The sequence below is a fragment of the Hyla sarda genome, chromosome 12 (assembly GCF_029499605.1).
Source record: "Hyla sarda isolate aHylSar1 chromosome 12, aHylSar1.hap1, whole genome shotgun sequence".
Classification (NCBI taxonomy): domain Eukaryota; kingdom Metazoa; phylum Chordata; class Amphibia; order Anura; family Hylidae; genus Hyla; species Hyla sarda.
The window spans coordinates 69,876,697-69,901,407 of NC_079200.1; the positions used below are offsets into that span (position 1 = coordinate 69,876,697).

A 24,711-nucleotide genomic window follows, 5' to 3' on the forward strand; every position below is an offset into this window, starting at 1 on the left:
TGAATATGCAAAAGTATTCACTCAAGTTGCTAGGGCTGGAGAGCCTGCGCTCTGCTCTGAGCAAAATACCTGCTTCTAGCTGACAAATCTTTATCATCATTTTAATGCTTGTTACCCGCACTATTACCCAGTATATCAGGTTTAATGAGGGTGAACAAGCTGTCAGTTTTGCTTTAAGTTGGAGTCTTGAACATGTTGAGATATTATTATTATACTTGTATACTGCAGCTCAGTGAGGTGTTACTCTTCTCCTCACAGGTATGAGTACGGCCCCAGAAGTTGTGGTTGCAAAGCATTGTGGGATGCGAGTGTTTGGTCTATCACTGATTACAAACCGAGTGGCACAGGCCTACGAGATGCAGGATTTGGTGAACCACAGCAGTGTCCTGGAAGTGGGGAAGCAGCGGGCGCATCTCCTACAGATGCTTATCACTGAACTGGTGAATAGTGTCCAGATCAAGGAAGAAAAGCAGGAGCCAGCAGCATAAGGCGGCACAAAGAAAGGCGCAGGCACTAACCACCATGTTGGGGATGATACATCAGAGCCGCCATAGTCACCTGACTCTAGTTTACAGGGGCTACTGCAACCTGGAAGACCATATAATACCCTTGTATCATATACTGCTGTATACTGTGGATATAAAGCATGTGACATTACTGAAATAAAAGACGCTGATCAGAAAGTATAATGTGATTTATATATGTGTATGCCACCAACACTACAACTCCTAACATGAGCTGTTGTATCTAATCCTGTCACATGTGATACAGTCTTCTTAGCTGTATATTTAATCCCATAATCTGTAATAATGTTGTAGTGATGCTGTATCTAATCCAGTTATGTGTGATACTGTCTGCTGAGCTGTGTGTCTAATCTGATCATGTATGATATTATTGGCTGAGACATGTATCTAATCTGGTCATGTGTGATACTGTTTGAAAGAAACACACAAACCTTCATGGGTCTGTAGGTGGAAAATTTAAAGTGTTAGGATTATTAGAAGGTGAGGAGAAAAAAAAAAACATGAAAAATTCCTGTGTCCTCAAGCGGTTAATCTTGGTATGTGCGATACTGGAAAGTGAACTGTGTATCTGATCCTAGTATGTGTAATACAGGTGCTATTTCCTGTATCTAAACCTATCATCTGTGATACTCTCTCAGAAAACAGTATATCTAATCCTATTATGTGTCATACTATGGCTGTGCTGCTGTATCTGCTGAGTGACATCTAAACAGATTTATCAAAACCTGCATAGAGGAAAGTTAACCAGTTGCCCTTAGTAACCTATTAGATTGCTTCTTTAATTGGAAAGAATCATCTGATTGGTTGCTGTGGGCAACTGATCAACTTTTACCCTGTGTAGGTTTGATAAATCTGCCCCATATATGTAGCATATATGCAGCGTATATAATGCTGCGCAAGATCTGCTGCACAGTGGGAAATCCGCTGTGTATTCTATGAGCAGACACACAGGGCTACTCATTGGAGAACACGCAGAGCATTTCCCACTGCACAGCGTGAAATACGCTGCATATAAGCTACATGTGTCCCTACCCTTAGGCTATGTTCACACACTATTAATTTAGCTGTTTTTGTAACCATTGGGGGAAAAAAAATCAGTTTTTGAAAACTATGTACACGTATGTTCATAATTCCGCTAATATTTAGCCTATTTTTTATTTCAGCAGTTTTTGTCAAACAATAAAGAATATGCTATTTATAAGTGGTTATTTTCCATTATTTTCAATTATGACAACAACAGAGCACATTAATTATAAGAAAATTGGCTGATTTTTAACCTACTTTTTAAAGCATAAAAACGGCATTTTAAAAGGGGTACTCCGGTGGAAAACTTTTTTTTTTAATCAACTGGTGCCAGAAAGTTAAAGGAAAACTGTCACATGTTTTCTCCTGCACTATCCACAGGTACTGATGGATAGTGCGGGGGATGCCGATTCCTATGAGCCCTACCTTGCCAGGATCAGCCGGCCATTCATCCGCAATTATAGTTTTATTCTATGTGTATATCTTGCTGTAACTGGCACGGGCGGGCCTTCTGCAGCTTAACTGGCACGGACGTCAGCGGCGCTTATAAATATTCATCCCCCCTCTCTCCAGTTAGGAGCAGTGAAGAGAGGGAGAGCTGGAGGGAGGGGGGATGAATATTCATAAGCGGCGCTGACATCAGTGCCAGTTAAGCTGCAGAAGCCCCGCCCGTGCCAGTTACAGCAAGATATACACATCGAATAAAACTATAATTGCGGATGAACAGCCAGGCGGATCCGGGCAAGGTAGGGCTCATAGGAATCAGCATCTCCCGCACTATCCATCAGTATCTGTGGACAGTGCGGGAGAAAACATGTGACAGTTTTCCTTTAACCCCTTCCCGCAGAATGTCATATATAAACGCCGGGTTGTGCAGTGCGTTCGCGCATCCCGGCGTTTATAAATGACATGCAGTTAACCCGGCGATGCGCAGCATCGCACGGGTTAACTGGCAGAAGTCCCGCTGTTTCCAGCAGGGGACAACTTCTGCTTCACCCCCAGGACCATCAATTGATGGTCCTGGTCAGCGATCACTGTGATTGGTCCCTGTGGACCAATCACAGTGATCTGGGGTGAAAGTTCAGATCCCCCGCACTGCCCGCCCCTGGAAGTCGGGCAGAACGGGGGACGAAGGCTGCAGGGGCTCGCGGGGACCTGCGGCATTCGGGGGGAACACGTGGGGACCGGCGGACTTACCTGATTCAGCGGCGGGACCGAGGAGCAGCGCGGGACCGGCCACGTGGACGAGCAGCGACGGGTAAGTATGTGGTCCTCAGAGGCAGCAGTGAAGATCTTCACTGCTGCTTCTAGGAGTCTGAAAACTACAACTCCCAGCATGCCTAGACAGCCTTTGGCTGTCTGGGCATGCTGGGAGTTGTAGTTTTGCAACATCTGGAGGGCCTCAGTTTGGAGACCATTGTATAATGGTCTCCAATCTGTGCTCTTCCAGCTGTTGCAAAACTACAACTCCCAGCATGCACTGACTGTCCAGGCATGCTGGGAGTTTTAGTTCAGCAACATCTGGCCCTTCAGATGTTGCCGAACTACAACTCCCAGCATGCCCTTCAGCTGTCTGGGCATGCTGGGAGTTGTAGTTTTGCAACAGCTGGAGACACACTGGTTGGGAAACATTGTTTCTAACTCAGTGTTTCCTAACCTGTGTGCCTCCAGCTGTTGCAAAACTATAACTCCCAGCATGCACTAAAAGACCATGCATGCTGGGAGTTGTAGTTTTGCAACATCTGGAGGGCCCCAGTTTGGAGACCATTGTATAATGGTCTCCAATCTGTGCTCTTCCAGCTGTTGCAAAACTACAACTCCCAGTATGCACTGACTGTCCAGGCATGCTGGGAGTTTTAGTTCAGCAACATCTGGCCCTTCAGATGTTGCCGAACTACAACTCCCAGCATGCCCTTCAGCTGTCTGGGCATGCTGGGAGTTGTAGTTTTGCAACAACTGGAGACACACTGGTTGGGAAACATTGTCTGTTTCTAACTCAGTGTTCCCTAACCTGTGTGCCTCCAGCTGTTGCAAAACTATGACTCCCAGCATACACTAACAGACCATGCATGCTGGGAGTTGTGGTTTTGCAACAGCTGATGCAAGCCCCCCTTCCCCCCCCCCCCCCCCCCCCCCCCGCCACGCCACCCCCCGTGAATGTACAGGGTACATTCACATGGGCGAGGCTTTTACAGTGGGTTTCTCGCATCTTGAGATGCAGCAAATTTTGCGCTGGCAAACTCGCTGTAATCCCCCGCCCATGTGACTGTACCCTAAAAACACTACACTACACTAACACAAAATAAAATAAAAAGTTAAAAACACTACATATACACATACCCTTACACAGCCCCCCTCCCCCAATAAGAACGTCCGGTACACCACTGTTTCCAAAGCAGAGCCTCCAGCTGTTGAAAAACAACAACTCCCAGTATTGTCGGACAGCCGTTGACTGTCCAGGCATGCTGGGAGTTTTGCAACAGCTGGAGGCACCCTGTTTGGGAATCACTGGCGTAGAATACCCCTATGTCCACCCCTATGCAAATCCCTAATTTAGGCCTCAAATGCACATGGCGCTCTCACTTTGGAGCCCTGTCGTATTTCAAGGCAACAGTTTAGGGCCACATATGGGGTATCGCTGTACTCGGGAGAAATTGCGTTACAAGGTTTGGGGGGCTTTTTCTTCTTTAACCCTTCATGAAAAGGAAATGTTGGGGTCTACACCAGAATGTTAGTGTAAAATATTTTTATTTTTTACACTAACATGCTGATGTTGCCCTATACTTTACATTTTCACAAGAGGTAAAAGGGAAAAAAGCCCCCCAAAATTTGTAACGCAATTTCTCCCGACTACAGAGATACCCCATATGTGAGCGCAAAGTGCTCTGGGGGCGCACAACAAGGCCCAGAAGGGAGAGCGCACCATGTACATTTGAGGTGATTTGCACAGGGGTGGCTGATTGTTACAGCGGTTTTGACAAACGCAAAAAAAAAAAAAAAACCCACATGTGACCCCATTTCGGAAACGACACCCCTCACGGAATGTAATGAGGGGTGCAGTGAGAATTTACCCCCCACAGGTGTCTGACGGATCTTTGGAACAGTGGTCCATGAAAATGAAAACTTGTACAGCCCACTGTTCCAAAGATCTGTCAGACACCAGTGGGGGGCAAATGCTCACTGTACCCCTTGTTACGTTCCTCAAGGGGTCTAGTTTCCAAAATGGTATGCCATGTGTGTTTTTTTTTGCTGTTCTGGCACCTTAGGGGCTTCCTAAATGCGACATGCCCCCCGAGCAAAATTTGCTCTCAAAAAGCCAAATATGACTCCTTCTCTTCTGAGCATTGTAGTTCGCCCATAGTGCACTTCAGGTCAACTTATGGGGTACCTCCATACTCAGAAGAGATGGGGTTACAAATTTTGGGGGGTATTTTCTGCTATTAACCCTTGCAAAAAGGTGAAATTAGGGGGGAAACACACATTTTAGTGGAAATTTTTTTTTTTTTTTTTACATATGCAAAAGTCATGAAACACCTGTGGGGTAATAAGGCTCACTTTATTCCTTATTACATTCCTCAAGGGGGTCTAGTTTCCAAAATGGTATGCCATGTGGGTATTTTTTGCTGTTCTGGCACCATAGGGGCTTCCTAAATGCGACATGCCCCCCGAGCAAAATTTGCTCTCAAAAAGCCAAATATGACTCCTTCTCTTCTGAGCATTGTAGTTCACCCATAGTGCACTTCAGGTCAACTTATGGGGTACCTCCATACTCAGAAGAGAAGGGGTTACAAATATTGGGGGGTATTTCCTGCTATTGACCCTTGGAAAAATGTGAAATTTGGGGGGAAACACACATTTTAGTGAAAATTTTTTTTTTTTTTTTTACATATGCAAAAGTCGTGAAACACCTGTGGGGTATTAAGGCTCACTTTATTCCTTGTTACGTACCTCAAGGGGTCTAGTTTCCAAAATGGTATGCCATGTGAGGGTTTTTTGCTGTTCTGGCACCATAAGGGCTTCCTAAATGCAACATGCCCCCAAAAACCATTTCAGAAAAACGTACTCTCCAAAATCCCCTTATCGCTCTTTCCCTTCTGAGCCCTCTACTGCGCCCGCCGAACACTTTACATAGACATATGAGGTATGTGCTTACTCGAGAGAAATTGGGCTACAAATATAAGTATACATTTTCTCCTTTTACCCCTTGTAAAAATTTAAAAATTGGGTCTACAAGAACATGCGAGTGTAAAAAATGAAGATTGTGAATTTTCTCCTTCACTTTGCTTCTATTCCTGTGAAACACCTAAAGGGTTAAAATGATGACTGAATGTCATTTTTAATACTTTGGGGGGTGCAGTTTTTATAATGGGGTCTTTTGTGGGGTATTTCTAATAAGAAGACCCTTCAAATCCACTTCAAACCTGAACTGGTCCCTGAAAAATAGTGAGTTTGAAAATTTTGTGAAAAATTTGAAAATTGCTGCTGAACTTTGAAGCCCTCTGGTGTCTTCCAAAAGTAAAAACTCGTCACTTTTATGATGCAGACATAAAGTAGACATATTGTATATGTGAATAAAACATTTTTTTATTTGTAATATACATTTTCCTTACAAGCAGAGAGCTTCAAAGTTAGAAAAATGCAAAATTTTCAAATTTTTCATCAAATTTTTGGATTTTTCACAAGGAAAGGATGCAAGTTACCACAAAAATTTACCACCATGTTAAAGTAGAATATGTCACGAAAAAACAATCTCAGAATCAGAATGATAACTAAAAGCATTCCAGAGTTATTAATGTTTAAAGTGACAGTGGTCAGATGTGCAAAAAACGCTCTGGTCCTTAAGGCCAAAATGGGCTTGGTCCTGAAGGGGTTAAACAGATTTGTAAATTACTTCTATAAAAAATAAATCTTAATCCTTCCAGTACTTATTAGCTGCTCAATACTACAGAGGGAATTATTTACTTTTTGGAACACAGAGCTCTTTGCTGACCTGACCACAGTGCTCTCTGTTGACACCTCTGTCCATTTTAAGAACTGTCCAGAGTAGGAGAAAATCCCCATAGAAAACATATGCTGCTCTGGACAGTTCTTTAAAATGGACAGAGATGTCAGCAGAGAGCACTGTGGTCATGATGTCAGCAGAGAGCTCTGTGTTCCAAAAAGAAAAGAATTTCCTCTGTAGTATTCAGCAGCTAATAAGTACTGGAAGGATTAATTTTTTTTAATAGAAGTAATTTACAAATCTGTTTAACTTTCTGGCACCAGTTGATTTAAAAAAATAATAATTCCACCGGAGTACCCCTTTAAGGCTAAGTAAACAACCAATTATACTGTGTGTAAATATGGTCTGTCATATAGATTGTCTGCTGAACTGCTGTATCTGTAGTAAATGCAGAGTAGAGTAGAAAGGGGCCTGTGGCAATCTAATAGGCTTTCCTGATCTGGTTGAAATAGGGTTGTGTATATGGTCAGTAGTATAGGTGAACGATGAGGGTTGTAGTATCATGTGGCTGGAGTGGTGCAACCCGGTACCCTTAAGATCATTTCCACAAACTACCGTATTATTTCAATGAAGCTGTAATTCATACACAAGGCCCGGGAAATAAAACCACTAAAGCCAGGGATTATGGAAAACAGCTTGGTACTTTACTCCTGAGAATACGTTGGAGATTTTCTACAGTTCTTTGGAATACTCTATCAATTAAAGGGGTACTCTGGTGGAAATTTTTTTTTTTTTTTTTTTTTTTTAATCAACTGGTGCCAGAAAGTTAAACAGATTTGTAAATTACTTATATTAAAAAATCTTAATCCTTCCAGTACTTATTAGCTGCTGAATACTACAGAGGAAATTATTTTCTTTTTGGAGCACAGTGCTCTCTGCTGACATCATGACCACAGTGCTCTCTGCTGACATCTCTGTCCATTTTAGGAACTGTCCAGAGCAGCGTATGTTTGCTATGGGGATTTTCTGCTACTCTGGACAGTTCTGTAAAATGGACAGAGATGTCAGCAAAGAGCACTGTGGTCATGATGTCAGCAGAGAGCTCTGTTCCAAAAAGAAAATAATTTCCTCTGTAGTATTCAGCAGCTAATAAGTACTGGAAGGATTAAGATTTTTTTTTTTTTATAGACGCAATTTACAAATCTGTTTTAACTTTCTGGCACCGGTTGATTAAAAAAAAAAAAAAAAAAGGTTTTCCACCGGAGTACCCCTTTAATGAGCAAGTATTAGATTCTTAGTCACTGTTGATGCAATATACAGTCACGGCCGTAAATGTTGGCACCCCTGAAATTTTTCAAGAAAATGAAGTATTTCTCACAGAAAAGTATTGCAGTAACACATGTTTTGCTATACACATGTTTATTCCCTTTATGTGTATTGGAACTAAACCAAAAAAGGGAGGGAGAAAAAGCAAATTGGACATAATGTCACACCAAACTCCAAAAATGGTCTGGATAAAATTATTGGCACCCTTAACTTAATATTTGGTTGCACACGCTTTGGGGAAAAAAAACCTGAAATCAGTCGCTTCCTATAACCATCAATAAGCTTCTTACACCTCTCAGCCGGAATGTTGGACCACTCTTCTTTTGCAAACTGCTCCACAGGAGTTCAATGGGATTTAGATCTGGACTCATTGCTGCCACTTCAGAACTCTCCAGCGCTTTGTTGCCATCCATTTCTGGGTGCTTTTTGATGTATGTTTGGGGTCATTGTCCTGCTGGAAGACCCAAGATCTCGGACGCAAACCCAGCTTTCTGACACTGTACAGTGTGACCCAAAATCGGTTGGTAATCCTCAGATTTCATGATGCCTTGTACACATTCAAGGCACCCAGTGCCAGAGGCAGCAGAACAACCCCAAAACATCATTGACCCTCCCCCATATTTCACTGCAGGTACTGTGTTCTTTTCTTTTGTAGGCCTCATTCCATTTTCGGTAACCAGTAGAATGATGTGCTTTACCTAAAAGCTCTATCTTGGTCTCATCTGTCCACAAGACGTTTTCCCAGAAGGATTTTGGCTTACTCAAGTTCATTTGGCGAAATGTACTCTTGCTTTTTTATATCTGTGTCAGCAGTGGGGTCCTTCTGGGTCTCCTGCCATAGCGTTTCATTTCATTTAAATGTCTAAGGATAGTTTGCACTGACACTGATGCTCCCTGAGGCTGCAGGACAGCTTGAATATCTTTGGAACTTGTTTGGGGATGCTTTTTCTCTTCCGTCCACACCCAGGGAGATTAGCTACAGTGCCATGGGTTGCAGACTTCTTGATAATGTTGCGCACTGTGGACAAAGGCAAATCTAGATCTCTGGAGATGGACTTGTAACCTTGAGATTGTTGATATTTTTCCACAATTTTGGTTCTCAAGTCCTCAGACAGTTCTCTTCTCTTTCTGTTGTCCATGCTTAGTGTGGAACACACAGACACACAATGCAAAGAATAAGTGAACTTTTCTCCTTTTTATCTGCTTTCAGGTGTGAATTTTATATTGCCCACACCTGTTACTTGCCTCAGGTGAGTTTAAAGGAGCATCACATGCTTGAAACAATCTTATTTTTCCACAATTTTGAAAGGGTGCAAATAATTTTGTCCAGCCCATTTTTGGAGTCCGGTGTGACATTATGTCCAGTCTGCTTTTTTTCCCCACCTTTTTTTGCTTTAGTTCCAATACACACAAAGGGAATAAACATGTGTATAGCAAAACATGTGTTACTGCAATCCTTTTCTGTGAGAAATACTTCAAGGACAACTGTAGTGGAACACTTTTATATATGCCCGTGCCTCAAAAATTAACTTATACATACCTTCCTACAAGCCCCCGTTGGTCCGGCACAGGCCTCACGGTCCGGCAGTGCTGACCTCATTCCACTTCCTGGGGACGGGGATGCCGCAGAGCCGTCAGCGTATCACCGGCCGTAGCGATGTCCCGCCCCGGCCGGTGATAGTCTGAGCCCACTGTCATGTAAGGAGCTCTGGCCGGCTTCTTACAGGACAGTGGGCTCAGCCTATCACAGGCCGAGGCGGGACATCGCTGTGGCCGGTGATATGCCGGCATCCCCAGGAAGTGGAATGAGGTCAGCACTGCCGGACCGTGAGGCCTGTGCCGGACCAACGGGGGCTCGTAGGAAGGTATGTATAAGTTTATTTTGTTTATTTTTTAGGCCCGGGCATATATAAAAGTGTTCCACTACAGTTGTCCTTTCATTTTCTTGAAAAATTTCAGGGGTGCCAACATTGACGGCCATGACTGTATGAGCGATGTACTCAGACTTGGTAGCTTTAAGACATATTTTATTGTAACAGTGTTCTTGCACTTGTAGTTCTACTTTATCGTGCTTTGGTAATGGGCTAACCTTGCTGTTAGTGCTAGAGTCTATCCTGGTCATTATACGATCTCTCTAGGCATAGCCAAAATATAGACCTGGATGGGCACAGCTATAAATGCAGATAGGGGTGCAAGAACTGCCACGCAAAGGACACAGTGGGGAATTTATCAAGCTGTTCGGACAGCTTTTTGTCTATAATTGTCGCAAAAGTTTTGCACAGTGACTTTTTGCACTCAAGTTGTGCGACAATCCTAATAGACTAGAAAGCAAACTATTGTAGCAATTTAAAGAAAAAAGGTGCAAATATGTAATGCAAATGGCTCTTAGAAGGATGCAAATCCGCACCAGCTCGGACAACATTTAGAAAACTGCCTGTGCTGACTCCAGAAATTTATAACAGCCAAAGTTACGTTTTCCGTGCAATAAAATGATAACTCTGGCGCAAAGACGCCAAAAATAACGCAATAAAACAAATCTACACAAATCGCTTTCCAAAACGAGATTTGATAAATATCCCCCACAAAGTACAAGAAGAAAAAGACTGGCAATTATATAATCTCACACACTATTTCATATATTAAAAATATATAAACTTTATTGGACACATTGGGGGGAGATTTATCAAAACTTGTCCAGAGGAAAAGTTGCCCATAGCAACCAATCAGATCACTTCTTTCATTTTTCTAAAGGCAGCGGTCTTCAAACTGTGGCCCTCCAGATGTTGCAAAACTACAATTCCCAGCATGCCCGGACAGCCGTTGGCTGTCCGGGCATGCTGGGAATTGTAGTTTTGCTAAATCTGGAGGGTCACAGTATGAAGACCACTGTTCTAAGGCCTTGTTAAAAATGAAACAGGCATGTAACACTCACGTTTCAGAAGACAGGAACTCCGGTGGATGTGGATCCACTGGACCTGTGTGACAGATGACTCGGACCGTACCAGGGAGCAGAGTCTAAGGTGCCGCTGGTTTTCACCAGAGCCCGCTGCAAAGTGGGATGGACTTGCTGCGGCAGGCAGCACCCAGGTCGCTACCCCTGGCACGGCTCGACCACACAGGCGGCTGAGGAGATGCGAGGCACAGGAGGGATAAGGCAGCTCGTAGTCAGGATAGCAGAAGGTCAGGGCAGGCGACACAGTACCGTAGTCAGGATTTAGCAGGAGGTCAGTAGGCAGGCGGCAGAGGAGCAAGGTCGGGTCACAGAGCAAAGTATCAGATACACAGCAAGGCAACTCTCAGGAATGCTTTGTCTCAGGTACAAGGCAACAAAGATCTGGCAGGGAAGTGAGGAGGGTGGAGGAAATCATAAATGAGCCACAGGTGAATTACATCAATGAGCGCACTGGCCCTTTAAATCTTAAAGCTTTGCCGGCAAATCAGGTAAAGGGACCATGCGCTTACGCCAGCATGTGCGGCCAAAGCTTATAACCTAACAAGGCAATCTGATTGATTGCTATGGGCAACTTAGCAAATTTTCCTCTGCACAGGTTTTGATAAATCTCCCCAAATTATTCACAGAGGCTCCGGAAAGTTAAACAGATTTGTAAATTACTTCTATTAAAAAAATCTTAATCCTTCCAATAGTTATTAGCTTCTGAAGTTTTCTGTCTAACTGCTCAACGATGATGTCACGTCCCGGGAGCTGTGCATGATGGGAGAATATCCCCATAGGAACTGTACAGCTCCCGGGACGTTAGTCATCAGAGAGCAGTTAGACAGAAAACAACAACTCAATTTCAGAAGCTAATAACTATTGGAAGGATTAAGATTTTTTAATAGAAGTAATTTACAAATCTGTTTAACTTTCCGGAGCCAGTTGATATATATATATATATATATATATATATATATATATATATATATATATAAAAAAGTTTTGGCCTGGAATACCACTTTAATTTTTTATTACATATTTGGTCCACGTTTGTAATGAGTCTCACAATATTTTGTCTCTAAGGCTGGGTTCCCACTACGTTTTCTCCCATATGCCTTTGTATGCGCTCCCGTATGTAATACATTTCAATGAGCCGACCACAGTGAAACGTTCGGTCGGCTCATTTTTGCACCGTATGCGCTTTAACAACTGGACCTAAATCCGTGGTTGACCACAGTTTTAGGTCCGGGGAAAAAGCGCATACAGCGCAAAAATGAGCCGAACGTTTCACTGCGGTTGGCTCATTGAAATTAATTACATACGGGAGCGCATACAAAGGCATATGGGAGCGCGAGGTTTTAGCTCCCCCGTGCGTATGCGCTCCCGTATGGGAGAAAACGTAGTGGGAACCCAGCCTAACATTATCTCAAGGAAGCTGGTTATATATTAGTCATATTTGGGGATCTTCAGCTGTTCTTTTGTTATCCCGCAGGGGTGAGTGTAGTAATTTTAATATCACTGCCTCCCCTCCACATTTTTAAAGGGGTATTCTATAAGGCCATAGAACATCTATAAGGCCAGAGGGGGAAGGTGAGCTAAAGTTGGTTTTTTCATAATTTTTGCAGACCGGACACAGGGAAAGTTAAAGCACAACTGTCATGAGTTTTAACCCCATAAACCAAAGTTGTTAGAAATAACAGATAAATCATACCTTTTGCTGCTTTCTAGCAGCTTTAATGATGCTAAAAAATGCTTTTAACGATAGTCAGGAACAGTCGGATAGGCGTGGCTATGTCCGCAGCCGCCACGCCTATCCCCTGTATGTCCGTGCTGGGGACGCTGTGTGATTGGTCCACAGATCCCAGCACTGAGAGCCCTTATTACTGTACTGTAATCATTCCGCTACAGCATTTCGCCGCACATTGGGCTATAGGGAGCAAGTACTAGCAGAAAGAGAGTAAGTGCTGGCTGTAAGTGCTGGCTGCCCGCATCACCGGAGTGTATAGATGAACGGGCGCCGTTCAGTAATAAGGGGATAGCTGCAGCCGCCACGCCTATCCGACTGTTGCTGACTGTCGTTAAAAGCATTTTTTAGCATCATTAAAGGTATGATTTATCTGTTATTTCTAACAACTTTGTCAAGCTGGGGCTGGTTTATGGGGGTTAAAACTCATGACAGTTGCGCTTTATAAGTTTTGCGCTGCATTTCTCCTTTAAATGAAAGAAGCAAGCTGATTGGTTGCTATGGGCAACTTTTTTCTTCTGTACAGATTTTTTGATAAGTCTCACACTTAGGGCCGGTGAGGACACCTGGTGTGTGGGATACTCTCTCACAGTAGTCCTTTACCTCACGAGGCAGACACCCAGAGCACTTTACCTCACATGAGGACACTCCATATGTGAATACAGCGAACGTATCTAAGCCTTTCCTGTGTAATACCTTACATAAGGCGGAGGAGACTCGGAGCAGGTGAGGACAGTTAATGTATCTAAACCTCTCCTGTTTGATACTCCTTTACCTCACATAAAGCAGAGACTCGGAGCAGGTGAGGACAGCTAACGTATCTAAACCTCTCCTGTGTGATACTCTTTTCCCTCACATAAAGCAGAGACTCGGAGCAGATGACAGCTAATGTATCTAAACCTCTCCTGTGTGATACTCCTTTACCTCACATAAAGCAGAGACTCGGAGCAGATGACAGCTAACGTATCTAAACCTCTCCTGTGTGATACTCTTTTACCTCACATAAAGCAGAGACTCGGAGCAGATGAGGACAGCTAACGTATCTAAACCTCTCCTGTGTGATACTCTTTTACCTCACATAAAGCAGAGACTCGGAGCAGATGAGGACAGCTAACGTATCTAAACCTTTCCTGTGTGATACTCTTTAACCTCACATAAAGCAGAGACTCGGAGCAGATGAGGACAGCTAACGTATCTAAACCTCTCCTGTGTGATACTCCTTTACCTCACATAAAGCAGAGACCCGGAGCAGATGAGGACAGCTAACGTATCTAAACCTCTCCTGTGTGATACTCCTTTACCTCACATAAAGCAGAGACTCGGAGCAGATGAGGACAGCTAACGTATCTAAACCTCTCCTGTGTGATACTCTTTTACCTCACATAAAGCAGAGACTCGGAGCAGATGAGGACAGCCGCTCCACAATGGTCTGCCGCGATGAGTGGAGAAGCTCCCCCTCCTGGCCTGTCTGATCATTACACGCAATGCAGGAACTTTCTGACGGCGCAGTATCATGGGAGTCGCCATATTGGAACACCTCCTGTGTGGGGGTGGTAACATGAAAGCTAGTGATGACGTCAGCTTGTTTCCACGGTAACGGATTAACGCTGGTAAGAATACATCGGAGCATAAAGATCAAAACTGCTGAAAAATCAGACACAAAGAAAGCGAAGGAGACAAGCGGCGAGCCGGGGGTACAGTCTACAGACAGCCTGAAAGTGAACCCAGAGACTGTATGACTGACATTACTATCCCTCAGAGACTGTATGACTGACATTACTATCCCTCAGAGACCGTATGACTGACATTACTATCCCTCAGAGACTGTATGACTGACATTACTATCCCTCAGAGACCGTCTGACTGACATTACTACCCCTCAGAGACTGTATGACTGACATTACTATCCCTCAGAGACTGTATGACTGACATTACTATCCCTCAGAGACTGTATGACTGACATTACTACCCCTCAGAGACTGTATGACTGACATTACTATCCCTCAGAGACTGTATGACTGACATTACTACCCCTCAGAGACTGTATGACTGACATTACTATCCCTCAGAGACTGTATGACTGACATTACTATCCCTCAGAGACTGTATGACTGACATTACTATCCCTCAGAGACTATATGACTGACATTACTATCCCTCAGAGACTATATGACTGACATTACTATCCCTCAGAGACTATATGACTGACATTACTATCCCTCAGAGACTATATGACTGACATTACTATCCCTCAGAGACCGTCTGACTGACATTGCTACCCCTCAGAGACTGTATGACTGACATTACTATCCCTCAGAGACTGTATGACTGACATTACTATCCCTCAGAGACCGTCTGACTGACATTGCTACCCCTCAGAGACTGTATGACTGACATTACTATCCCTCAGAGACCGTCTGACTGACATTGCTACCCCTCAGAGACTGTATGACTGACATTACTATCCCTCAGAGACTGTATGACTGACATTACTATCCCTCAGAGACCGTCTGACTGACATTGCTACCCCTCAGAGACTATATGACTGACATTACTATCCCTCAGAGACTATATGACTGACATTACTACCCCTCAGAGACTATATGACTGACATTACTACCCCTCAGAGACTGTATGACTGACATTACTACCCCTCAGAGACTATATGACTGACATTACTATCCCTCAGAGACTATATGACTGACATTACTACCCCTCAGAGACTGTATGACTGACATTACTTCCCCTCAGAGACCGTATGACTGACATTACTACCCCTCAGAGACTGTATGACTGACATTACTATCCCTCAGAGACTGTATGACTGACATTACTACCCCTCAGAGACTGTATGACTGACATTACTATCCCTCAGAGTCCGTATGACTGACATTACTTCCCCTCAGAGACCGTATGACTGACATTACTACCCCTCAGAGACAGTCTGACTGACCTAACTACCCCCCCCCCCTTGAGACCGTATGACTGACCGAACTAGGGACATACTAAAAGGAACGACAAAGGGGAATGCCCATAGACTTTAACAGGGAAGTGGAATGCCCGTAGAGAATAATGGGCCAGAGTGGAATTCCCCTAGAGAATAATGGAAATGTAATATTTGAATTAGAGGCACAACTATTTGATATCTAATAAATCTTTATCAGACATACTCTCCAAATATTGTTTAATATTCAGAATAAAAGGAATTTACAATGTTGTCTGCAGAATGAAAAAATGGAATGTCCATAGACTATAATGGGAAGCAAAATTTGATGTGGAGTCTGAACCATTTAACATATCAAATAAATCTTTAGCAGGTATACTGTGCGCGTTTAGTGGGATTATTTAAAATTGATATTGAGTGGGATTATAATAGGTTTCTATGAAATGACAAGAGGAATGACACAATGGAATTCCCATAGACTATAATGGGAAGTAAAAGGTGATTTGGAGCATAAACCATTTAACATATCAAATACATCTTAAGGGTACGGTCCCATATACCACTTACACAGCCTATTTCACGCCCAAAGTCTGCTGCTGCTGCTGCTGCAGCGGGAAATGCGCTGCATAATTCCCGATCACCATCCACACAGTTAACCGGCAGCCGCCCTGTGTGTGCAGTGAGTTTTGGAGGCGGGGCTGCATATCACAGTAATGCTGGTGCGCGGCCCTGCCTTTAAAGCTCACTGCACACACAGGGCTGGCGGATAACTGTGTGTATGATGATCGGGGATTATGCAGCGTATTTCCCGCTGCAACAGCAGATTTTGGGCAGCATGAAATAGGCTGCGTAAGCGATATGTGGGACCGTACCCTTAAGATGTATTTGATTTGTTAAGTAGTTCATACTTTCAATAAAAATTTGCTTCCATTTATAGTCTATGGGTATTCCATATTGTCATTCACCTTTGAATTCTATAGAAAACAGCTATAATCCCAGGTCATTTCCATTTTACAATGTGCTACTCTACCTGGGGAAAACTTGTGGCAAAGTGAATTTTCTAAATAACACAGATTTACGTGCAAATGAGCTAATTTTTTACTTCCTATTATGGTCTATGAGCATTCCATTCTTTCACCCCCCCCCCCCCCTTGTCATTTCATAGAAACCAATTATAATTCCACTCAATCTCAATTTTAAATTTTCCCACTGAATTTGCACGGTATACCTGCTAAAGATTTATTTGATATGTTAAATGGTTCAGACTCCACATCAAATTTTGCTTCCCATTATAGTCTATGGACATTCCATTTTTTCATTCTGCAGAAAACATTGTTAATTCCTTTTAATCTGAATATTAAACAACATCACTAAATTTGGAGAGTATGTCTGATAAAGATTTATTAGATATATCAAATAGTTGTGTCTCTAATTCAAATATTACATTTCCATTATTTTCTATGGGCATTCCACTTCCCTGTTAAAGTCTATGGGCATTCCACTTTGTCATTCCTTTTAGTATGTCCCACCTAACTCCCCACCAGAGTCAGTCTGACTGGAATTGCCAATCCCGAGAGACAGTCTGACTAACCTTACTAACTCCAGAGACAGTCTGACTGACCTAACTACCCGTCAGAGACAGTTTGACAAACCTAACTACCCCCAAAGACAGTATGGCTGACCTAACTACCCCCCAAAGACAGTCTTAATGACATTACTAACTCCAGAGACTGTATGACTGACATTACTAACCCCCAGAGACAGTCTGACTGACATTACTAACTCCAGAGACTGTATGACTGACATTACTAACCCCCAGAGACAGTCTGACTGACATTACTAACTCCAGAGACTGTATGACTGACATTACTACCCCTCAGAGACTATATGACTGACATTACTAACCCCCAGAGACAGTCTGACTGACATTACTAACCCCCAGAGACTGTATGACTAACTACCTTTCAGATGAAAATACAAATTCTGGTCTTTCAGCCTGAGCCCCTCCTGTCTGCCCTGGACGCAGTGTTGTAGCATCACAATTATCCACAAGATGGTGCAATTGAAAGCTAAAACATGTTACATAACTATGGCCCATGGGCAGAGAATAAATATCTGAATTATGTAACATTGCAGCTCTGCAGACATCCTCAGCTTTTGTCATGTAAAATGTACCAGAGCTTGAAAACACAGCTGAGCCCTTAGTTTTGTCAAACTACATCTCCCACAATCATCAACTGCCTACAAACTCTCCATTAGACTTTGGTACTAAAGAAACTTGATTCTTTGTTTGCTGTCAGGTTAACTGGATGACGATCTATCTTATATTCTCATGATGTATTTTTCTTCAGGATCTCAGCATGTCCCAGCAGCTGATGGCGAGTGGACACCACTGTTCCACCTCTAAGTACCACCATGTTACCCCCCAAACAAACAGGAAGATTATAGAGACCACTGTAAAGAGCGGGACTCCAATTCATGCTACAGGTACCATCAGGATAATTGTGGAGATTTATTGAGACCTGTACAAAGAAAAATTGATCAGTTGCTCATACATCGCTTATTTAAAGGGGTACTCCACTGCTTAGCGTTTGGAACAAACTGTTCCGAACGCTGGAGCCTGTGCCGGGAGCGCGTGACGACATAGCCCCACCCCTCATGGCATCACGCCCCACCCCCTCCACGCAAGTCTATGGGAGTGGAGTACCCCTTTAATTTTTGAATAGGCCCTAAAAAAATGAAAGAAACAATCTGATTGGTTGCTATGAGCAACGGTTCCACTTTTCCACTGCACAGATTTTGAAAAATCTCCCCCCAAAGTATTTACTATCATTTAAAGGGGACCCTAACCCAAGCAGTCAGCAATGTCATAAAGGAGCAGAAAATCGGTCACGCATTTTAGACCCGTGGTCAGGCTGGTACTTGCAGTAATGCACCTGTATAACAGCCCTTAATGGCCTTTTGAAAGGTAACTAACCTTTGTGAATCTTCTCACCCTGGTGTATGGACATATTCCAAAAGTGTGGATTTATGCATGGAATATTTTTACACCACTGACAAATCCTCCACCAAATCTGCACGTCTTACATGCAGATTTGACATCCCGTGACATAGCAAAAATTCTATGGAATATAAAAAAATCTAAATAGGTTTTTTTTGACAGATCCGGGTGAATCCACCCTCAATGCCTGATAGGTAGGGGCCTCACCTAGGAAGCAGAGGATTTGATTGGTTCTGTGACCCTTATCGTGCTGAACAACTCAACCACTGTGTCTGCAGGAGGAAGGGAAAGCAGACATTCTCCAGTAGTGTAGTTTCTGTAGAACCACAGGAGGAACTTGGGGCCACAGTACAGTAATCTGAAACCAGCTTAAGATTGTAAATATTACATTTACTCCACACAGGTGGTAAGAGCCCCACAGAAGTGAAAGGCCGAAAAAAGAAGTCAGACTATCAGCTACGTAAGAACTGTGATACAGAGAAAGTCAAAACGAAAAAAAGTGGCCTTGTTTTGATGGCATGTATTTATTTTTAATTTATTTATTTATCATATCAATCTATTTCTGTTTCTAATATATTTCTATATGTCAAACTATCTACCTATCATATCCACCCATCCATCTTTTTCCCACATATCTATATATCTATCTAGGATACCAACGGCAGAAGCAGCACAGCCAAATAGTTGATGTAGATATCAAAGTGCAGGGTGCATGTGGACACAAACTCAGTCCCAGTCACAGACTGAATGCTTAGATCCAAAACCACAGTAGAAATCCAACAGCACTCCAGAAGTAGGTGAATTCAAAAGTGTTTATTGACCCATGGTCAGCAGTGGATGCGACATTTCAACAGCATCACACCATCTTTCTCAAGCAATGCTGTTTTGTGATGCTGTCGAAACGTTGCATCCACTGCTGCCCATAGATCAATAACCACTTTTGAATTCACCTACTTCTGGAGTGCTGTGTGATTTCTACTGTGGATCTATCTATCTAAAATAAAAAGATGGAAGAAGTTCACTTGATTTCTGTACACTATTAACCGAGCAAACCAATTGACACCTATACCCTCAGTGTCTGAATAAAAACTAGAATAAAATATATTTGTCTGGTGCTTGAAGTTAAATGGACTCTAGATGCAAAGATAAAGTTAAAGGAGTACTGCAGTGTAAGATGCGGGGGGAGGGTCCCCCCCTCTCCCCCACGCGGCCTCCCGTACGGGGACCCGGCATTGCCGCAGACATGCCCCCCCTCATACAGCTCTATGGGAGAGGCGGGGATGCACAAACACTGCATCTCTGCCTCTTCCATAGAGATACATGGAGGGGGCATTTCATGCTGCTGTCGACATGCCTCCTGCACGGGGCCTTGTACAAGAGATCGCGGGGGGTCCCAGCAGTAGGACCTGAGGATAAGTGTCTTACACTGCAGATGTCCTTTAAAACTATTTATTAGGTTGATAATAATATGTATAAAATAACTTTTAGGCACAGGGCCCTTGGGACTCCCTTCAGGATGACCGGCACGACCAAGCTTTTAACCCCTTGGGGACGGAGCCCATTATGACCATAAGGACGGGAGGATTTTTTTCAAATCTGACCTCTATCACTTTATGCATTAATAACTCTGGGATGCTTTTATTTATAAATTTAATTCCGAGATAGTTTTTTCGTGACATATTCTACTTTATGTTAGTGGTAAATTTTCGTCGATACTTGCATCATTTCTTGGTGAAAAATTCCAAAATTTTGAAGCTCTCTGCTTGTAAGGAAAAGGGACATGTCAAATTAATTACATATTGATTCACATATACAATATGTTAACTTTGTGTTTGCATCATAAAGTTGACATTTACTTTTTGAGGACATCAGAGGGCTTCAAAGTATAGCAGCAATTTTCTAATTTTTCACAAAAATTTCAAAATCAGAATTTCAAAATCAGAATTTTTCAGGGACGCAGCCCTTTTTCACCTTAAGGACTGAGCCCTTTTTTGCAATTCTAACCACCGTCGCTTTATGCATTAATAACTCTAAAATGCTTTAACCGAATATTCAGATTCAGAGAGAGTTTTTTCGCCACATATTCTACTTTATTTTGGCGGTAAATTTTCATTGTTTCTTGCATCCTTTTTTGGCGAAAAATCACCAAATTTCATGACATTTTTGAAAATGTTGCATTTTTCTAACTTTGAAGCTCTCTGCTTGTAAGGAAAATGGATATTCCAAATACATTTTATTTTTATTCACAAATACAATATGTCTACTTTATGTTGGCATCATAAAATGGACATATTTTTACTTTTTGAAAAAATTAGAGGGCTTCAAAGTAGAGCAGCAATTTTCAAAAATTGCAAAAAGGGACAGATGTTACAGAACTACAACTCCCAGCATGCCTGGGCAGACTAGGCATGCTGAGAGTTGCAGTTTGGCAACATCTGGAGGACTACCGTTTGGGCACCACTGTAACAGTGGTCTCCAAACTGTGACCCTCCAGATATTGCAAAACTATAACTCCCAGCATGCCCAGACAGCCTTTGGCTGTCTGGGAATGCTGGGAGTTGCAGTTCTGCCTTCCTAGTGGTTGCCACAGTAAAGATCACTTTACTTTCACTTTCATTGCTCCCACCCCCCCACCGTCGTTTCCCTACCTGAGCCGGGATCACTGCAGTCTCCACGATGATCTTCGGTCCTCACGCCATCTTCAGGTAAGGTATCGGTCTCCATCTACTTCCCCCGTTCTGCCCGACATCCACGGGTGGGCAGAACGGCATGGCAACCCACTGTCCTGCGCTGCCATTGGTAAGAATCAGTTCTGACCAATGGCAGGGGATAGGAGGAGATCGCAGCACTACGACCTCTCTCCTATCCCTCAGGATGATCGGGGCTGTCTCTGACGGTCCGATCATCCCTATTTTCCGGGTGATTGGGTCACCAGTGACCCCGATTGGCCTGGAATCGCCGTATATCGCCGGTCTGAATTGACAGGCGATTTGCAGCGTTCGCCGACATGGGGGGGGGGTGTCTCAGGACCCCCCTGGTCCCCGCCCGGCGCGCGGCGGGGACCTAAATTCCTACAGACGTGCAGGTATGCCCTCCATCCTTAAAACGTACCCGTCAGATCCAACAAATTTTTTTTTAAAATATATCACTCAGTACCTAATCCTGACTAGGGATCAACCAATTATCGGTATGGCCGATATTATCGGCCGATAATCACGATTTTGGGCAATTACCTTGCCGATAAGCCAATAATGCCCCGCCCCCCGCACTGCCCCTAACGCACTGCGACCAGCCCCCCACCCGCCCCACCGCACCTCGTCGCACCCCCCACCGCACCGCCCCGGCCCCATTGCCTCCTGTTCCCGGGGCCCACGCTTCTTCTTGCTCCTGCTGCGTCCTGCGTTACGCTGTGCGCAGTGACGTTCGCGACGTGACGTCACTGTCAGTGCGCACAGTGACAGTTCAGGAGGACGCCACCGGAGCCAGATGTAGAGTGGACCCCGGGAACAGGTAATTATAAAACCGGGGATGGGGGAGGCAATGGGGCCGGGGCGGTGCGGCGGGACGGTGGGGGTGGGGGGTTGTTCGCGGTGCAGCGGGGCGGTTGCAGTGTGGTGGGTCGGGGGGGGGGGGGCGGTGCCGGTGATAGGTCTCAGGACCCCCTGACAGGCAGGGGGAGAGAAGCGGGTGGCGGCGGCAGTCTATGGCACCGCAAAAGCCACTTCAGTGCAGTGCACCTATATTTTTTTTTATTACACTTTTAATTTAGCTCACTAGTCTGAATTCCTCTCAAAGGGAGTGGGCGTGGCCTCACTGTGCAGGTCTCCGCCCCCTCCCTCAGTATGCTGTCTGCTCACATCTCCCCTAGCATTAGCAAAACTACAACTCCCAGCTTGTCCTCACTGACAGTAGCGGGACACAAGCTGACAGTGGGAGGATTTTCCCTCCAGCTGTGAACCCTGCACTCACAGCTGTCAATCAAGGAAGTGTGTCCATGACATAGGTGATGACGCATGGACACAGCAGGACTAGTATGTGTCCAGGCAGGGGGGGGGGCAGTTGTTTGACTGGCTTTTTTAGTATGAAATACTGAACATTTTCTAATGAAAGCAATTGTAAAACCTATTGGTTTTGCATGCTTTACAACATTTCAAAAGTTTTTGTATCTGACAGTGCCCATTTAAGTACCAGAACACGAGGGCATACCTGGACGTCCCCAACAGGTTGAGGCACGGTTGACCATTTAATAACGCTGAATAAGGACAGTTGAACATTGTGATATACCTTATATGCTGACATTTGGATAGCGGGATAATCTTCCAATTGCTATTACCTTAGGACCTGTGGCTCGCAAATTTTGGTACAGATTCTTTGTTATCATATAGGACATACAGCTTAGGAAAAAGAAAAGTGGTGTATACAGTTGTGGGGACTATTATCCACCCCTTCATCTATTTATATATGAACTACGTGGACATTTAATGTTATCCACCCTATTATCAGTCCCACAAACATCGTTCTAATAGTTTTTTTTACATACAGTGGGGAGAATAAGTATTTGACACACTGCCGATTTTGCAGGTTTTGCATGTAGAGATCTGTAATTTTTATCATAGGCACTCTTTAACTGTGAGTTACACTGTCCCCCCCCCCCCCCCCCCCCCAATAAAAATGAAAAACGTATCGTACAGCAGTGTTTCCAAAACAAAGCACTTAGCTGTTGCAAAACAACAACTCCCAGCATTTCCGGACAACCACTGACTGTCCAGGCATGTTGGGAGTTTAGCAACAGCTGGAGGCACCCTGTTTGGGAATCACTGGCGTAGAATACCCCTATGTCCACCCCTATGCAATCCCTAATTTAGTCCTCAAATGCACATTGCGCTCTCTCACTTCGGAGCCCTCTCGTATTTCAAGGAAACAGTTTAGGGCCCCATATGTGATATTTCCGTACTCGGAAGAAATTTTGTTACAAATTTTGGGGGGCTTTTTCTCCTTTTACCCCTTATGAAAAGGAAAAAATGGGGTCTACACCAGCCTGTTAGTGTAAAAAAATAAAAAATTTTACATTAACATGCTGGTGTTGCCCCATAGTTTTTTATCTTCACAAGAGGTAAAAGGAAAAAAGGACCCCCAAAATTTGTAACACAATTTCTCCTGAGTACGGAAATACCCCATATGTGGGCGTAACATTTTCTGCGGACGCACAACAAGGCTCAGGAGTGAGAGCGCACTATGTGCATTTGAGGCCTAAATTGGTGATTTGCACAGGGGTGGCTGATTTTACAGCGGTTCTGACATAAACGCAAAAAAAAAAAATACCCACGTGTGACCCCCATTTTGGAAACTACACCTCTCACAGAATGTAACAAGGGGTACAGTGAGCCTTAACACCCCTCAAGTGTTTGAGGAATTTTCGTTAAAGTTGGATGGGAAAATGAAGAAAAATTTCCACTGTTCTGGCACCACGGTGGGCTTTGTAAACACACATGGCTCCCGACTTCTATTCCAACCAAATTCTCACTCCAAAAGCTCAATGGCGCTCCTTCTCTTCTGAGCATTGTAGTTCGCCAGCAGAGCACTTGACGTCCACACATGGGGTATTTCCATACTCAGAAGAAATGGGGTTACAAATTTTGGGCATTTTCTCCTATTACCCCTTGTAAAAATGGAAAATTTGCAGAAAAACCTGCATTTTAGTGACATTTTTTTGATTTTTTTCATTTACACATCCGACTTTAAATGGGCACTGTCATGAAGTAAAAAAATTGATATGTTGTAGTACTTAAGTACTACAACATATCTCTAATATACTTTAATAAAAAAAAGTGATTTTAAACAAGTTTAAAATCACTTTTAAATTCGGCCACTAGGGGCCGTACTCCTAGTGGCCGAATGCATTCGGCAGTGACGTCACTACTGAATTTCGACTCCTTTAAGCCTGGCAATGAGTCGACATTCAGCGAGCACTCTGATAGCTGGGGCTGCGCGCATTGGCCAGCTCCACTGGCCTCGCGCATGACCCGCCCGCCCCCGTTACCCTGTCCCTGTGCCCACTAGCGTCAAATGTGCCCCCCGCGACATCGCTACCATCACCGCTAGCGGGGTCCCTGTGCCCACTAGCGGTGTCACAAGAATGCTGAGCGTGGCTCTGTTCCCCATCCCTGTCAGCTCTCTGGGAACAGATTTAAAAGCCTCGCGCGCAGCTAACGTAGTACAGCGCATGCGCAGTACTACGCAAATAGCGTAGGGCTAACGCCAAGCTCCTAGCG

General features: G+C 43.9%; 3 protein-coding genes across 16 annotated transcripts in view; 2 read left to right on the top strand and 1 right to left on the bottom strand.

The window, feature by feature from the left end:
• The window catches only part of LOC130296180 (purine nucleoside phosphorylase-like), a 33,556-nt gene extending 31,902 nt beyond the window's left edge, over window positions 1–1,654 (top strand). The window contains exon 6 of the mRNA XM_056547437.1: window positions 259–1,654. Coding sequence (XP_056403412.1) covers window positions 259–488 — 230 coding nt within the window. The 3' untranslated portion in view covers window positions 489–1,654. The remainder of the gene's footprint in view (window positions 1–258) is intronic.
• Window positions 1–24,711, bottom strand: part of HCK (HCK proto-oncogene, Src family tyrosine kinase) — a 358,121-nt gene that overhangs the window by 224,780 nt on the left and 108,630 nt on the right. For 2 of the 11 annotated variants that reach the window (XM_056547426.1, XM_056547414.1), the window contains exon 1: window positions 13,644–13,673. The exons of 1 other annotated variant lie outside the window; for it this stretch is intronic. The gene's annotated coding sequence lies outside the window, so the exon portion shown is untranslated. 8 more of the 11 variants (XM_056547416.1, XM_056547427.1, XM_056547423.1 and 5 more) reach the window with 8 other exon arrangements.
• C12H20orf96 (chromosome 12 C20orf96 homolog) overlaps window positions 13,916–24,711 on the top strand; it is a 45,445-nt gene continuing 34,649 nt past the window's right edge. For 2 of the 4 annotated variants that reach the window (XM_056547433.1, XM_056547432.1), the window contains exons 1-3: window positions 13,916–14,188; window positions 17,790–17,925; window positions 18,843–18,955. In XM_056547433.1, coding sequence (XP_056403408.1) covers window positions 14,066–14,188; window positions 17,790–17,925; window positions 18,843–18,955 — 372 coding nt within the window. In that variant the 5' untranslated portion in view covers window positions 13,916–14,065. Of the gene's footprint in view, window positions 14,189–17,574; window positions 17,704–17,789; window positions 17,926–18,842; window positions 18,956–24,711 lie in introns of all 4 variants that reach the window. The other 2 variants (XM_056547435.1, XM_056547434.1) reach the window with 2 other exon arrangements.